At 47.9% G+C, this 16,563-nt stretch overlaps 1 protein-coding gene across 10 annotated transcripts in view; it reads left to right on the forward strand.

The window, feature by feature from the left end:
* Window positions 1–16,563, forward strand: part of PNPLA7 (patatin like phospholipase domain containing 7) — a 387,559-nt gene that overhangs the window by 350,673 nt on the left and 20,323 nt on the right. For 8 of the 10 annotated variants that reach the window (XM_030535369.1, XM_030535370.1, XM_030535368.1 and 5 more), the window contains 2 exons: window positions 932–1,084; window positions 10,080–10,190. In XM_030535369.1, the coding sequence (XP_030391229.1) occupies window positions 932–1,084; window positions 10,080–10,190 (264 nt within the window). The remainder of the gene's footprint in view (window positions 1–931; window positions 1,085–10,079; window positions 10,191–16,563) is intronic. The other 2 variants (XM_030535374.1, XM_030535375.1) reach the window with 2 other exon arrangements.

Raw genomic sequence — 16,563 nt, forward strand, 5'->3', positions numbered from 1 at the left:
TCTCCCAAACTGCTCTCTGAATATAAAGAAGAGCCGGTGACCTGGCTTTGATAGGGGTGAAATAGCCCCTCTCCAATTGGAGTGAATTTGGCACAACTAATCTTGATGCAGTTAGGATTTGGCTGCTTTAGAAATGAAAGTGAGTGGCACTTTGTCCTCTTTGCTGTGTTTCTTTGCTGCTGAACATAGGGATTTTTGCATTGGGCAGTAATAATAAATTCTTAGATGTTTGTTTTCATGACAGGCTGCATGAGCTATGGATTTCCTTCCTGGGTGAAGTCAGATCAGCTTGGATTAATGTGTAATTTCCTCCATTTTCCTTCTGGTTCCCTGTGTCCCTGCTGTAATCCTTAGGGTCTCCCGCTTTAGCAGTCTGCCTCCTTGGAAAGGCCTGGTCTAAGGACTGGACAGGATTCCTTTTCAGAGCTCAGTAATACTGGACTCCCCCAGTGGGTGTCTGTTGTGAGTGATACAGGGTGAGGTTGAACATGCTGCCTCCATACCACACTGGGCTGTTCTCTGTCCCAAGGAACGAGAGGCTATGAAAAGGAATCAAAACCAGCTGTCACCTAAAGCAGTGTCTGGCACTAGAAAATCAAGCTGGCTCGTTACTCATCCCCACCCTGAGAGAGCTTCGCACCCCTCCTATGTCATGCTATATATCTCCTTCTAGGTGCCAACCAACTTCTGCTTGAATTGCAGAAAGATCTCATTTGTTATATGGAAGCTGAGTCTCTGCCATTCATGACAGATTGGCTGGCAGTCAGCAGTGTTCTCCTGGGAGGCTGAGGGGGGTGGGATGTGACAGCCTCTGCAGATACGCCTGAGTCACTGGAGTGCATTTCTCCATTTTACCGTTGCCAGTTCAGGGCAAGTTGTGCTAATGAAAGTCTTGCAATGCTTTTGATGGCTATCTGGGGCTGATTGGCAGGTGCTGAACATGGCAGAGATCCAGACCCGGCTTGCGTATGTGTGCTGCGTGCGGCAGTTGGAGATGGTCAAGAACAGTGAATATTGTGAATACATTCGCCCACCCATCGACAGATATGGCACCCTGGACTTCGGGAAGTTTGATGAAATCTGTGTAAGTGAATCTTGAGGGTGTAGGGGGGCCCCTGATGTAGCTACTTCTGTGCAGCAGCAGAGTCCTATGAACACTGCAGCAATACAAACCTAGTGCTAAGGGCTAGTTCTAGGCTCTCTTTTCTTGAGGAACCTCTTCTCAAGAACTAGATTTCTTACTACTTAACTCTCTGTAGGCTGTGTACATGTTAGAGCTGAGCAAAGAAGTCACACTGAATAATACCATGGAAAGATATATGGTGAGGAGCTCAGGATAAGAACCTGAACAGAATCATTTAACCTGTTTGTGTAATGCCCATGAGCAGATTGCAACTTCCTCTCCTTATTTTTGCCAGCACCTTTACTCTGAGGATCAGACATGTACTGTTTGCTATAGGTATTTGAAATCTGAGTTGTTTTGTTTTAGTTATAATTAGCACATAAGTCACATGGCATTGTTTCTTTTCCCTGATTGGGTGAGAATAGCTCATAAAGTCGGGGGAGGGTTTGAATAAGCCGGTAGGGCTGTGAATTGTTCAGGCAAAAGGAGCAGAATAGTAGAACGTCTGTGACACGGTTAACATTCCAACACTTCTATTAATATTATGGACCATCTGCACTTCCTTTGCACCTGATATAGTATCAGCAGAACAAAGCCAATGTCAATGGAAGGACTATTAATGAAGGGATAGTATCAGGTTCACAGATCTTTGGGGTTTATTTTTGTCTGTTTGTATATATCATAGAATATCAGGGTTGGAAAGGATCTCAGGAGGTCATCTAGTCCAACCCCCTGCTCAAAGCAGGACCAATCCCCAGATTTTTACCCCAGTTCCCCAAATGATCCCCTCAAGGATTGAACTCACAACCCTGGGTTTAGCAGGGCAATGCTCAAACCACTGAGCTATCCCACCCCTCCAGCATGCAAACGTGCAACTGACGATTTTCAGAGAGAAATAATTCAGCAATTTTAAAAGGGTAGAATAAAGTTTCTTTCCTTTCCAGTGGTCTGTTGTTTAGTAGCTTATGCTCATTGTCACTGTTATAGAGCTGTACTATTGTTCTCCACCAGCTGCTCGCTAACATGATACAGTACAGACCCGTTTATGTGCGGATGTCGGGAATCAAGCTGTCATGACCACATGTTAACGGACCGCAGGTTAAGAGGGTCATGCTGAAAAAAGTGTCTATGATTCACTTAGAATAAAAAGCTGTTATTTTCTGCTCTTTCATGCTCGCATTTTTTTTCTTTCTTATGAAGTCTGTCATTTGCCACAGATGAATGATTTCGATATTTTCCGCATTTTGCTCCTCCATAAGTCTTACAACAGTTTCTAAAGCACTAAGGGCTTCTGTGGGCAAAATTTTGACCTTTTTCAACGACATTCTCATCATCGTTGTCATTGTCATTGAGGCCTGCGTTATTAGAATTCTCTCCATCACTTTTGCGGTCTGACGTAGCCTCACAGCCTGTTAATACTTCTTCCTCGGACAGAAATTCTGAAGTCGGGCAATCTTCATCCATTTCCAGCTAATTGGTAATGATTGTCGACGATGTATCCAAACAAAAATCTTTTATCATTTGAAAGAGAAATTTACCTTTATCCTCTTTTGTCTGTGTGCGTGTTTGTAGGACGTCTTCTTCCAAAAATCCTTCAAAGTCTGGCTCTGAATCAGTGCCACTGCTGGAGTTTTCAGAGCCTGAGCCGTCTTTGACAGAAAAGACATCACTGAGATCCTTCATCCTGCAGTTTTCAATGGACTTTTGTTTTACTTTGTCCCAAGCTTTTTTAACTAAAATAAATAATTTCCTTCATGTTTAACTGTTTCAGAAATTCAGAAATGCCTGAAGTTGTGCATGACACAATCACCGAAATCAGCTTCCATCGATAATTATTTTTAAAATTCTGAATAATGCCCTGGTCTAAAGGTTGAATTTTTGATGTTTGTGTTGAATGGTAGGTATAGCACTCGAATTTTTCCATCTCTCGATACCAGTGATTTGGCTGGAGGATGGGCTGGACAATTGTCAAGTAGCAAAAATGCTTTGGCTTCGAGTTGCTTCAACCGCAGATGCTTATGAACAGCTGGAACAAAGCTGTTGTGAAACCAGTTGTCGAAAATGTGTCTCGTCATCCAAGCATTTTTGCTGTTAGCGTATATTGCTGGCAGTTTGATTCTACTGAGGTGATTAAAGCAGCGAGGGTTATGAAAGCGGCCAGTGAGAAAAAGGGGTAAGCTTGTGGCTGCCCATCTTATTACTACAAAAAAAGAAGAGTCACATGATCTTTTCTTTTTAAATCCAGCTGTTTTCTGTGTCTCGTAATTAAAGGCTAGTGTCTTATCAGGTAGCAGTTTTGTAAATAAAGCTGTTTCATCACAATTCTAAAGAGGTTCTCCGTGAGAGTCTTCATTTTGTAAAATAGATTTTAACTTGGCGGGAAACACGTTCGCGGCCGATTCATTGGCTGATCGGCTTTCTCCAGAAATCGATACCTGCGCTATGTCATGACACTTTTTAAAACGACTTATAAACCCCTTGCAGGCTTGGAATGATTCATCCCCCGTTAAATTTCCAAATTTTGTCACTTGGGCTTGAAGAATTGGCCCACTTAGCGGCATTCCTTTCAGCTTTCCTGAGCAAACCACATGCGCATGGCTTTATCTGTTGTGGGTTTTGCTGAATAGTGCACACGTTTTCGCTTAAGCCCTGTGGCAGAATCAATATTTTGTACAAAGCCATTCAGTTTAGATTCAGTTTTTAGCCATCCTCGGAGAGTAGATTCGTCAGTCCCAATATCTTTTGAAACTTCGGCCTGGGTTTCTCTGCTATTTACTCGATCTATTGCAGCTAGCTTTTCTTCTACAATGTAGGAATGCTGATACTTGCCCTCTGCCATTATATTAGGCCTACGGTTAAAATTTTCTAATGTAGTATATGTATATGTATATATATATATAATATATACTGTATTACTATATAACTACGGTACTACTGTATATATTATCTCTCTCTAGCGTGACAATGACTAAGCATGCGTAATACGTCTTTACCAATATTGATAAAGACGTAGAACACATTTCCGCTCCACACTTCCTGTCGATTTCTATGTCAGTGAGTTAGTGAGCAAATCTGTGGTGCTACGTAGCAAGTTCCTGTACCATGTGTTAATGAGTCTCGCGTGTTAAATAGGTAGCACTGGGAGGCATAGTGCTACCCGCGCTTTAAGCAGATTCGCGCATAAATGGGTCTGTACTGTAGATGTTTCTTACGTGCGTGTTCACCCTCATCCATTCCCTTAGTTCGTAAAGACAAGTTATTCGTTCTACTGCCCCACTTATGTTGGGAAGGATGGAAGCTTAGAGCTGAGCATCATCAGCAAACTGGATTCCTACATGTGCAACACATTTCCTCAGTAATTCTCCTAACACCCTCTCGTACACGTTCCACAAGAGAAAGGAAATCAGCCCTGCAGAGCCCCACGTGAGAGTCCTCTGGGGAGAAGAGCAATTGTCCCAGACCGTTCTTTCCGACCGTCCAGAGGGGTCTGAACACTCAGCAGCATCCTGTGTCTTTAGATGACCCAATCAAACTTTATGGCCTGTGGTGTCAGAATGAGCATGAACATTTCTTTCTTGTTTATTGCCAGGAGAAAATCCTCACCCTGTGCAACCAGTGCAGTTCCTGCTCAAACACCTGACTAACCAGAATGTAGGTAATCTGAGGAGAGCTGAACTTCCCACAACATCTCCTGGATGGGTTGCGAGCTTTTGAGACTGTCAGTGTCAAGTGGTGCTTTATTAACCAGGGGCTGCATGATAGCTTTTTCAATCAGGTATCCTGCTACCCATGGACAGACTCGCATCATCTCCACCAGCAATGGACCTAGGACTTGCCCTGGTGCTCCCTTCACCAGTCAGGATGGGCATGGATCCAACTGACAAACTGTAGGATGGGGGGGTGAGGAAGAGAATCCAGCCCCTCCAGAGCCTCAGTGGATGAGACTGGCTGACACTGAGAGATGAACAAGCATTGACCCCTCAAACCATTGTTCTTCACTATGAGAGAAGCTTGACAGTAGATGATTGGAGGCTGTGCAGATATACCAAGCTGTCATCCTGCTTTAACAGATCTGATGGAGACACATTTCTTGACTTCCTCCACTGGCATACCAGCCAAACATCCTATGGCTTCACCTGTTGCAGGGTCTCTGTAAACCATGGTGACCTGAGTGGGCATTCATGGGCTACTGGGTCAAAGGTTTTTATTTACCTATTTATTTAGATTTATACAAAAATAAAAACGGGGTTTCTATCCAACATTTCAGGCACCTCTGCCAAACAAACACAATTAAATTTAATAGTCACTGAGCATATAGTTCCTTGCTGATTCCCCTCAAAAACCCACCTCTGCGGCAGCCCATGCACCTAGATAGGCCTTGCCATATGTCCTGATGGTCATCTGATCCAGGCTATTTGGGGCCATTCTAAGCAAACACAGAATGTAGGTCATATTGATAGGCTGGGGAAGCAATGACTCTGAACAAGAGTTGGGGGTCATGGTGGATAATCAGCTGAACATGAGCTCTCACTGTAACGCTATGTCCAAAAAAACTAATGGGATTTTTGGGTGCATAAACGGGGGAATCTTGAGCAGGAGTAGAGAAATGATTTTATCTCTATATTTTGCCCTGGTGTGACTGCTGCCGGAATACTGTGACCAGTTCTGGTGTCCACAGTGAGAGAGTTCAGAGAGCAGCCACGTGAATGATTAAAGGATTAGACTTGAGGAGCTCAATCTGTTAGCTTAGCAAAACGAAGGTTAAGATGTGGCTTGGTTACATGTACAGTGCTTAATTGGGGAACACAAATTTGCTAATGGTCTCTTCAGCCTAGTAGAAAAATGTCTTAACATGATACAATGGCTGGAAGTTGAAGCTAGACAAATTGGGAGAGGAAATAACCTGTAAAGTTTTGACAGTAAGGGTTGTCAATCACTGGAACTATTACCAAGAGTCATGGTGGATTCTTCATCACTGGCAAGTTAAGATAAGATGTTTTTCTAAAAGATCTGCTCTAGGAATTATTACGGAGCAGTTCTCTCATCTGTGCTATACAAGAGGTCAGACCAAATGATCACAATGGTCCCTTCTGGCCTTGGAATCTGTAAAACCATTGACAGAATGGTCTGAAGGATGAACAGTATTCTCCCTCTGGCCTGTCCATGATCTCACAGGCTCCATTCACCTCCAAGGGCAGCCCTCTAAACAGGTCTTTCTTCCCCATCAAGATGTGTCTTGATCCTAGACCACAAGAGTCAATCGTCTGTCTGGGAGTTCCACTCCCCCATGACCTTCAGTGCCGTTCCAGGCACAAGATCCAGAGTGTGACCTACAGAGCTAGAAACACTTGGGGCAGATTATGGTCCCTATGAAACCTTGAGCTGTTCCTGACACTTATTCTGCCTGTCAGTGATAGACCTGGGAATAGAACCCTGGACTCCTAACAACCACTGCTCTAAGCACTAGAATTCAATTCTTCCTGAAGCCTTTTCTGCTGCTTTGTAGGGAAAAGAAGCCGCAAGCTTCGAGAAGACCTTCCCTTGATTCCCTCTTCACCCTCAGTAGCAAGATATCTTCCATAATGATCACATCCAGTGGAAAGTGTTGGGACAGGAATGTTTATCAAACCCATCCTACAGTTCTGGCTCTCCTCAAGTGCCCAAGAGCCACGTTCCCAGTATACAGCAGGATCTGGGAACAGTGATTTCCCCTGCCCCTGCAGCTACTCACCATTTTGGAGGTCGTGTGGCTCATGTGTGCTTGCCTGGGGTCAGCCAGTCAGAGACAGGTGTGTGAGTACTTGCTGTGTTTTAAAGCACTGAATCAGTGTTGTCTGTGTTGTAAACAATACTGCTTCTGTAAAACGTTGCATTTAAACTTCACAGAGATGACCTTCGGAGGCCATCCTGCCTTATCGGCGGCAAAATGGCTGCGCAGAATTAGAAAGTGTCCAAGAAGAACTAAGGAGGACTTTATGCGTGAGATTATGATGCTCTCCACCACTGAGAAAAAAGAATTGAAGGTTTGGCAGGACAGCGAGAAAAGGAACTGAAAAGAGAACGTGGCACACCAGAAAGAAGCCACGGCGTGGCTCTTAACAGTTATGGAGCACCAAGCGGACACGCTCCAGGCAATACTAGTTCTTTAAACCGAGCAGCTCCACACCCGTCCTACCCTGCAGCCTCTGTCACAAAACTCTCTCCCATGCACCCACACACACACACTGCCAACACACTGCTATCAACCTCCTGGCTCCACTCTCTTCCCGCAGCATTCCATTCCTCCTTTCTCACAGTCCAGTAGTGTGGATTCCTACTACCCACTGCACTCAACACCCATCCCTCTGCAGTTTGGCCCTGCTGAAGTCCAGCACCCGCTGCATCGTACTCCAAAGGAGAGTATCGATCCCTGGACATACATAAATCTGTAGCCATCCCAGGACCCCTCCTCCTCTTGAGATCTTCCCTTCCTCCATCCCGCTCTCCCCATCCTCCTCCCTGCAGATGATTTTTTTCATTTGACTCTCTCCTCTGGTTGTTGTCTTTCAATTGTGTTGGTTTGAAAGCAATCTTCTTTCTATTAAGTGAAAGCAAAAAGAGCTCTGCAAAGCAACGTACAATTATGTTAAAGTCCCTTCTTATATCATGTGCACCAATCACCTCCTAGCATTACAAGCACTTCAATTTTGAGCATAGCAACAAATGTTAGTGGCTTTCAGCTTCAAATTGCTGCCTTAAAGCATCCCTGATCCTTATGGCTCTGCGCTGTGCCCCTTTAATAGCCCTGGTCTCTGGCTGTTCAAACTCAGCCTCCAGGCGCTGAGCCTCTGTGGTCCAGCCCTGAGTGAAGCTTTCACCCTTCCCTTCACAAATATTATGGAGTGTACAGCACGCAGCTATAAGCATAGGAATGTTGTCATCAGCCATGTCCAGCTTCCCATGCAGGCATCACCAGCGGATTTTTTAACGGCCAAATGCACAGTCCACAGTCATTCTGCACTTGCTTAGCCTGTTGTTGAACCACTCCTTGCTGCTATCAAGTTGCCCTATGTATGGCTTCATGAGCCATGGCTTTAAGGGATAGGCAGGGTCTCCCAGGATCACAATGGGCATTTTGACTTCCCCTACCCAATCTTCTGATCAGGGAAGAAAGTCTCTGCTTGCAGCTTCTTGAACAGGCCAGTGTTCTGAAAGATGTGAGCGTCGTGCACCTTTCCAGACCAGCCTGCGTTAATGTCTGTAAAATGCCCATGGTGATCCACAAGCACCTGGAGAACCATTGAGAAATACCCCTTGCTATTAATGTACTTGGTGGCTAGGTGGTCTGGTGCCAGAATTGGAATGTGTGTGCAATTGATTGCCCCTCCACAGTTAGGGAAGCCCATTTGTTCAAAGCCATCCACAATGTCATGCACGTTGCCCAGAGTCACGGTCTTTCGGAGCAGGATGCGATTAATGGCCTTGCACATTTCCATCAACACGACTCCAATGGTCGACTTTCCCACTCCGAACTGGTTAGTGACCGATCTGTAGCAGTCTGGAGTAGGCAGCTCCCACAGTGCAATCGCCACACTCTTCTCCAGCAGCAGGGCAGCTCTCATTCTCGTGTCCTTGCGCCGTAGAGCTGGGGGGAGCACATCACACAGTCCCGTAAATGTGGCTTTCCTCGTGGCAAAGTTTTGCAGCCACTGCTTTTCATCCCAAACATGCATCCACGATGTGATCCCACCACTTAGTGCTTGTTTCCAGAGCCCAAAAGCGGTGTTCCACTGTGGCAGCATCTCCGTGAATGCCACAAGTAATCTTATGTCATAGCTACAACGCGTGGTGAGATCAACAGCGCACTCCTCTTGCCTTTGTAGTTTAAGGAATAACTCCACTGCCACTCGTGACATGTTGGTCAGTGCAAGCAGCAAATTGGTCTGCAGTGAGGGATCCATTCCTGCAGCCCGAAGGAGGCAGGGCAGGGCAGGGCGCGCAGAACACAAACCATTGAAAGATGGCACCAAATTTGGACAGAAGCGCAGGGATTGCTGGGATCCGAAGCAATGTATCACGGGGCATTGGGACAGGATCCAGGATGCCCCACAACTGCTTCTGCTTTCCCACAAGTCTTAGTGGCAGAAGAGGAAGAGATGCTCTGTGGAATAGCTGCCCAGAGTGCACCCCTCCGAATAGCACCACAAGTGTGAACACACTATTGTGCAGGCAGCTATCAGTGTGAACACACAACAGCAGTTTCCCTTCAGCACTCTGAGCGATGCTGTAACTTTGCCAGTGTAGATGTGCCCTAAGACTGGAGCTATTTTTATTTGCTTTCATGCTGATGGTATGGGTGCCAAGTTGTCATTCCCAATGCAAATAAGAGTTTTAAAGGGCTGGAAAATGGGGTATATGGTTCGAACTCCCCCAGGCACTTTAGCAGTAGCTGCTCATATCACCTCTAACAGAACCTGAAATTTACATGTAAAAGCAAGAGCCCCTACATGCTGGTTGGCTTGTATGTATTCATGATTCACATGTACAGGTCATTTGACAGCAGTGCAGATAGTAATTCCTGTGTCAGACCTGGCCCAGCGGAGGAGGCCCATATTAATTAGCTTTGCTGCTGTCTTTTCCCATAAAGAGATGTTTAGTTGGTGTTTCCTTATATGCAACAGTCTGATGTGCAGTATTACACAAAGCCATCGCCAGAAAGATGATTGTAACAAGTGGCCAAAGGTCATGTGAGCTTGCTGATGTAAAATAGCACCTTGCTCCAGTTAATGGCTCCCCATTTCATAGGCTGAGCGTTCGGAGTAACTCAGAGCTGAGGCAGTAGATAACTGCATTGTAAATCCTGGGCCCAGAGGGTAAAGCTGTGCTTAGCACACTGGTTTGTTGAGCAGATGGCATGAAGCATGGTGTTTGTCCAGTTGTTGTTGATGAGTTTTTATTTCTGATTGTCTCTTTCCAGGAAGTGGGATATCAGCATGGGAAGACAGTATTTAATGTCTGGGGCAGGAGCGGAGTCCTTGACAAGATGTTAAAAGACAGGCAGGAGATCTGCAAATCCAAAACATCGGGTGTAAGTGTTCAGTTTAAAAGTACTCATCTTATTACGTGTTGTCACCCAGCTGCCAGCGTACAGCTGAGCAGAGCTCTCTGACCCAGGCATTGCTATATAATGTGTTAAAGGCTATCAAAAGGGGTGGGATTTCTCATGGACTCTTACTGGGAATATAGGCACATACATTAAAAATGCATTGCAGTAAAGTTAGTTATTTTCAGGGCTGGTCTACACTAAGGGGGAAAATCGATCTTAGATATGCAACTTCAGCTACGTGAATAACATAGCTGAAGTTGAAGTATCTAAGATCGAACTACTCACGGTCCTCACGGTGCGGGATCACTGTCCGCGGCTCCCCCTGTCGATTCCACAACTCCATTCGGGTTGGTGGAGTTACGGAATCGATATAAGCACGTTCGGGGATCGATATATCGTGTCTAGATGAGACGCGATATATCGATCCCCGAGCAATCGATTGCTACCCGCCAATACAGCGAGTAGTGAAGACGTACCGTCAGATTTTTAGCATCTTGAGTTATTTTTATCACATTCAGACAATACTCAGTATCCAGGCGTCCTTCCTGCTTATTTGATGATGGTTTACTAGACCAGTGACTCTTCTCTGATCAGCTGCATGGTACTCAGCACTCAGGCAGCTGAGCAGGCACCGTTGGCATTTTGAAAGCCTAGCTGTCTGTCGTATCCCCTGCTCGGTTGTCATGAATGTAGTATTCAGTCAGTCAGAAATCTTGCATTATGCCCCGTGTGTTCAGTCCAGTACCAAAATGCCCGCATGGCTTATTTCAGGAAAGGAATTTCATGCAACAGGCATCAAAGACCCTGTGAAGGTGTGAGACATTGCCATTGGTGGTAGTTAAAATGCAAGTTTTACTTGTATCACCTTCTCTACACATGCTATCTGCTTCAGCACATCTGTGTAGCCAATGTTTAGGTTGCAGAACTGAGCTGATCCTGACAAACCTAAGGGTTACTTAGTGTGGCTGAGTTGTTATAACTGTATTGAGATTTCCACATAGAGCCGGAGACAGGATTTTTTGTGGCTCATTGGGGAAGGGAATCCCTGTGCTCCAAGATGGGAGTTTCTTTTCTTTCTGAGCTCCCCTCCCTGCCTTCCCCTCCCAACATGCTGTAAAAACTCCAGGGTCCAGTGGGCATGGGACGCCTCGGGGCAGGGACCTTGGGCATAGGCATAGTTTGACTTCTATTTGCGGGAAGGGCAGGGGCCAGCGAAGCTCAAGCCAGCTCCACACGGCAGGGTCCAGGGAGAGAGTGACACCTCCACCCCCTGACTCACCTCAGTAGGCCACCCAGCCTGTCTGGGTTGTGGGGGGGCTGCAACAAAAAATTATAATTCAAAGGTGAAGGGCTCAGTGCAAAAAGCTTGAAAATAGCTTAGGGTGCATGGAGGGGGTACCTAGGGGCTGTGTGCAACCATGGGGTAGCTCAGGGTTCAGGGAAGGGGTACCTAGGGGCTGTGTGCAGTGAGGGGGTAGCTCTGGGGCAAGGGACAGGGTAGCTAGGGGCTGTGTGCAGGCCAGAGGTTAGCTCAGGTTGCAGGGTAGGGATAGAGGGATAGCTAGGGGCTGTGTTTGGGCAGGGGGGTAGTTCAGGGTGCAAGGAGGGAGTAGCTCAGGGTGCAGGGGAGAGGGTGGCTAGGGGCTGTGTGCAGGGACGGGGTAGTTAAGCGTGCAAGGGAAGGGTAACTAGGGGCTGTGAGAGGTAGCTCTGGGTCAGGAAGGGGGTAGCTAGGGTCTGTATGCAGGGAGGGGGGAGCTCACGGTGCAAGAGAGGGGAGCTAGGGGCTGTGTGTGGGCAGGGGGTTAGCTCAGGCTACAGGGAGGGGGTATCTAGGAGCTGTGTGTGGGCAGGGGGTTAGCTCAGTGTTCAGGGAGGGGGTGGCTAGGGGCTGTGTGCAGGGACGGGGGAGCTCAGGGTGGAGGCAGGGTAATTATGGGCTGCGTGCGGGCAGAGGGATAGCTCAGGGTAAAGAGAGGGGGTATCTAGGGTCTGCGTGCAGGGAGGGGGGAGCTCACTGTGCAAGGGAGGGATGAGCTAGGGAGCTGTGTGTGTGCAGGGAGGTAGCTCAGGGTACAGGGAGGGGGTATCTAGGATCTGTGTGTGAGCAGGGAATTTCGGTGGATGCGCGACCGCCGCCATGGTCCTTCATCTGGCACTCGCCAGACGAAAAGGTTGGGAATCACTGAGCGAGGGGCTGTATGCGGGCAGGGAATTAGCTCAACGTGCAGGGACGGGGTAGCTCAGGGTACAGGGAGGGGGTATCTAGGAGCTGTGCGCGGGCAGGGGGTTAGTTCAGAGTACAGGGAGGGGGTATCTAGGAGCTGAGTATGGGCAGGGGATAGCTGAGGGAGTAGCTCAGGATGGAGGGAGGGAGTGAGTAGCTGGGGGCTGTATGCAGGCAGGGACAGGGTAGCTCAAGGTGCAGGGAGGGAGGTAACTAGGGTCTGTGTGCGGGCAGGGGGTTAGTTCAGGGTGCAGGCAGGGGATAGCTCAGGGTAGAGGGAGGGGGTATCTAGGAGCTGTATTTGGGCAGGGGATTAGCTCAGGGTTCAGGGATTGAGTAGCTCAGGGTGGAGAGAGGGGTAACTAGGGGCTGTGTGTGGGCAGGGCAGTTGCTAAGAAACCCTGAGGTTACAAAAATGATGGATTGATGGGAATGGCTAACAGCTGATTGGATGCATGCCTGCATTTTTGGTTCCTTAGTGAGGACTGCCCGCTTGGAGTATATGCTCCAAGGTTCTATTCTTCTGCCTGAGCAAGGTCTAGTGTTCAAAGGGGTTAGCAAGGATTTCATTGTAGCTCACCACAATGCTAAAACTTCTGAAATTAAGTCAAGAAAAGCAAAACAAAGCTGAATTTGACATCTAACTTCTCTTTTGGCAGCCTCTTCTATGTCTGAACTGGCTTGCTTCTATAGGCTCCTGATGTGTGTTTGAAGAGTTCTTTTTAATCACCTGCTTTTTGAAAGGTCTTTGCTAACTTTGAGTAATATTTTACTTTCCTATTAGGCCTTTCTTTAACAGAGGTTCCAGTGCTGTGTATGCGTGTCTATCTTCAGCCACCTCTGGGGTGGAACACAGCCGCTGTTTAACAGCATACAGCAAAGCTTTAACATACAGCATACCACACAATGCTTTAGGAAACAAAGTACAAAGTGCAGAGCGCAGAATATCTGGTAGTAATGCCCCAATTTTGGATGCAGCCAAGATACCAGACACCCCTGCTCTGGAGAGAAATACTGGGTGTGTTATGGGGTCTTTAAGGACAGCAGGCATTCCTCAGTTTCAGGCTCATTGGAGCCGCAGCACTATGCCCCCAGTACCAGTTTTGGAGAGAAGAGTGCTGCAACAGTCCAGTAGTACAACAGTGTGCAGATAGCGGGATGAGAAAATAAGTCTCTCTCTCTTATTGCTGGCCCAAATTAAAATCCGCTCACTGTCCACATGTTCTGGGTGAGATACAAGGGTCCTGTGCCTGGGGATAGCAGGAGCAAACCAAGGGCCCAATTCAGCAAAGTGCTGCCTTCAACTCCCTTGTAGCAGAGTTGGACTTTCCTCCTCCCTATTTCCAGCATGTTAAGGTTGAGTTTATAGCATGAAGGGTCCCCAGCAGTGTAGGATTCTACTCTGTACACCAGTACTTTCAGGCCAGTGTAGCCACTAGGCGAACTAGGTGGCCACCTTGGGCGCCAAGATTTGGGGGCATCAAAAAGCGGTGCCCAAACATTGTTTTTACACTACAGTGGAGTCACATCTTACGCAGGGGTTAGGTTCTAAGGTCAGCGCGTAGGAGGAAAATAGCGTATAGTGAAAATTGCCATAAAGTACAGTACACACAGTAGACACTAGAACAGGGGTCCTCAACCTACGGCACGCTGCCAAAGGTGGCACGTGAACTGTTTTGTTTTTTTTTATGGCAGGCTGTGGGTCCTGGCCACCACTAAGCCGGCTGCCGGCCTGGGGTTCCGTTCACTCAGCCAGCAGCCGGCTGAGCAGGCCGGCGGCCAGGACCGTGGCTGGCAGGAGTTGGTGGCTTGGACCCCAGACTGGCAGCGGGCTGAGCAGCTCAGCCCGCTGCCGGTCTGGAGTCCCGGCTGCCGGCCCTGCTCAGCCCGCTAACAGTCTGAGGTTCCAGCTGCTGGCTTGGGGTTTCATTCACCTAGGCCAGCAGGAGGCTGAGCGGAGCCGCCAGCTGGGACCCCAGCTGGCAAGGGGCCAGCAGTCAGAACCCCAGACAGACCCGCATCAGGCTGAGCGGGGCAGCAGCTGGGTCCTCAGCCCGCCTCCAGCTGTGGTCCCAGCCACCAGCTCCGCTCAGCCTCCTGCCGGCCTGGGTAAATGGAACCCCAGGCTGGCGGACGGAACTCTGGGTGAATGGAACCCCAGACTGTTTACCCAGGCCAGCAGGAGGCTGAGCGGGGCCGGCAGCTGGGCCCCGGCTGGCAGGACTGAGCTGCTCAGCCCACTGCCCGTCTGGGTTTCCGTCCGCCGGCTCCTGTCAGCCAGAGTCTCAGCCGCCGGTTCACTCAGACCACTGCCAGCTGAGCGAACAGAATCCCAGGCTGGCAGCAGACTCAGCACGGCCGGGACCCGCAGCCTGCCATTAAAAAAAATAATCAGCTTGTGTGCCACCTTTGGCACATGTGCTGTACGTTGAGGACCCCTGTTCTAGTGTCTACTGTGTGTACTGTACTTTATGGTAATTTTCACTATACGCAATTTTCCTCTTACGCGCTGACATTAGAACCTAACCCTTGCATAAGATGTGACTCCACTGTATTCATTTTTGAAAGTTTATAATAAGTGATGCTCTGGGGGAGGGGAGGGGAGCAGGGGGCGCAAGATGGAAGTTTCATCTAGGGCACAAAATATCTTTGCACTGCCCTGCTTGCTCTGTCTATCTGTTTATCTCTCTTAAGGCTGAAATGCTGACGACAGAAACAAGCAAAGCCTAATAGAAACAGAGTTCACTTGACCAGCTCCGCTTATCCCCATAGCACAGAACAAGCCAATATTTCCCACTGGCTCTCTTCAGGGATCCCGTTTATGTGAAGATTGTGGTCTTGGTCAAAGATTAATACAGTTTAGCAGACTCTTCAGTCATATCTTCATTCCTTTATTAATGGGCGTATCAAACAGAGAATTATTTTTGTCCCTCCTGGATTTAAAAACCCAGGATTTTTCAGAAGATATCTAATAAGTAAGAGACGGCCCCTCCCCCCCCCCATGTAACTGAGACAGGGATGTGCTTTTTGTGGATGCTGTTTTAAGTGTTTTCTCCCTCCTCTTTACATTGTTCCTTTTGGGAAAGCATTAAGCCAGGATGGGGAAGCACTGAAACTCACCTGGCGTGGATGTCATGCCAGCCTCCTAGAATGTGTGCCAGGGCTCCGGGGACACTGCTTGCGCAAGCATTCCTCCAGTTGGGTTATGCACAGAATCTTTCACCTGGTATAAACTAGCCGATGCCCCTGAGGGTAGTGCTTGTGATTCTGATAGTGTCCTTGTGACGCCTGGCTTCCTTCAGGTCTTTGTCCTTTCCTTGTGCCCATGCCCACTTATGTTAGTTTCCCTGCAGCATCTTTTGGGATAGGCCCTGACAGGTTTTTATCTATGTCTAAAGCTGTTCTCTCTGTTCCTACTGAGTCTCCTGTGAGATCAGTTTCATTTATCTCAGGAGCACACAGCAGAGTGTGTCCTCATCAACCCTTGCCACAAACGAGTGCAGGTTGTCTTTATTAATTGCACCTTTGTTAGAGGAAATGAGAGAGGACTCCCCAAACACAGCAGAGTACCCCCCGCTGGGAGAGGGCTGTGGATTCAACAGCACAACTGCAATGTCCTCATCTCCTTCCCAGTAGGAAGCATCTGTGTGTCCTTCACTCGGTGTCCCACGTCAGGAATCCACAACGTGTCTGTGTTCCTCTCCTGTTCTGGGAAGTGACTCTCTGGAAGAGTCTGGGCCTCCATCCTGTCAAAGGCTCCCCACTAGGGTCCCTGACTTCCTGTGTCCAAGGCTAGGACTGAACGACTCCTCCATCTCCCCAGCTCTTCAGCTGTGTAACTTCCCTTTCGGCCCCCTCCCCTTCTTCTGCACTGAAATCTGCTTCTTGAATCCATGATGTCTCATTTCACTTAATTTCTTAGTTCCTACCTGTCCAGAATTCCGTCCCTCCATTGTGTCCTCAGTTGCCCTGTGGAGCTGTTAGTCCAGGATCCTCTCTTGTGCCTTAGTCCATACCAGAATTACATACTGGCTGAGATATAGATTCAATGTCCAGAGAGATCCATTTGTCACAGCCCTCTTGGGAGAGGGGTAACTCAGAGGACTCTCCAGAAGGGCAAAGCCATGG

Source organism: Gopherus evgoodei, chromosome 16 (assembly GCF_007399415.2).
Source record: "Gopherus evgoodei ecotype Sinaloan lineage chromosome 16, rGopEvg1_v1.p, whole genome shotgun sequence".
In the NCBI taxonomy this organism is placed as follows: Eukaryota; Metazoa; Chordata; order Testudines; family Testudinidae; genus Gopherus; species Gopherus evgoodei.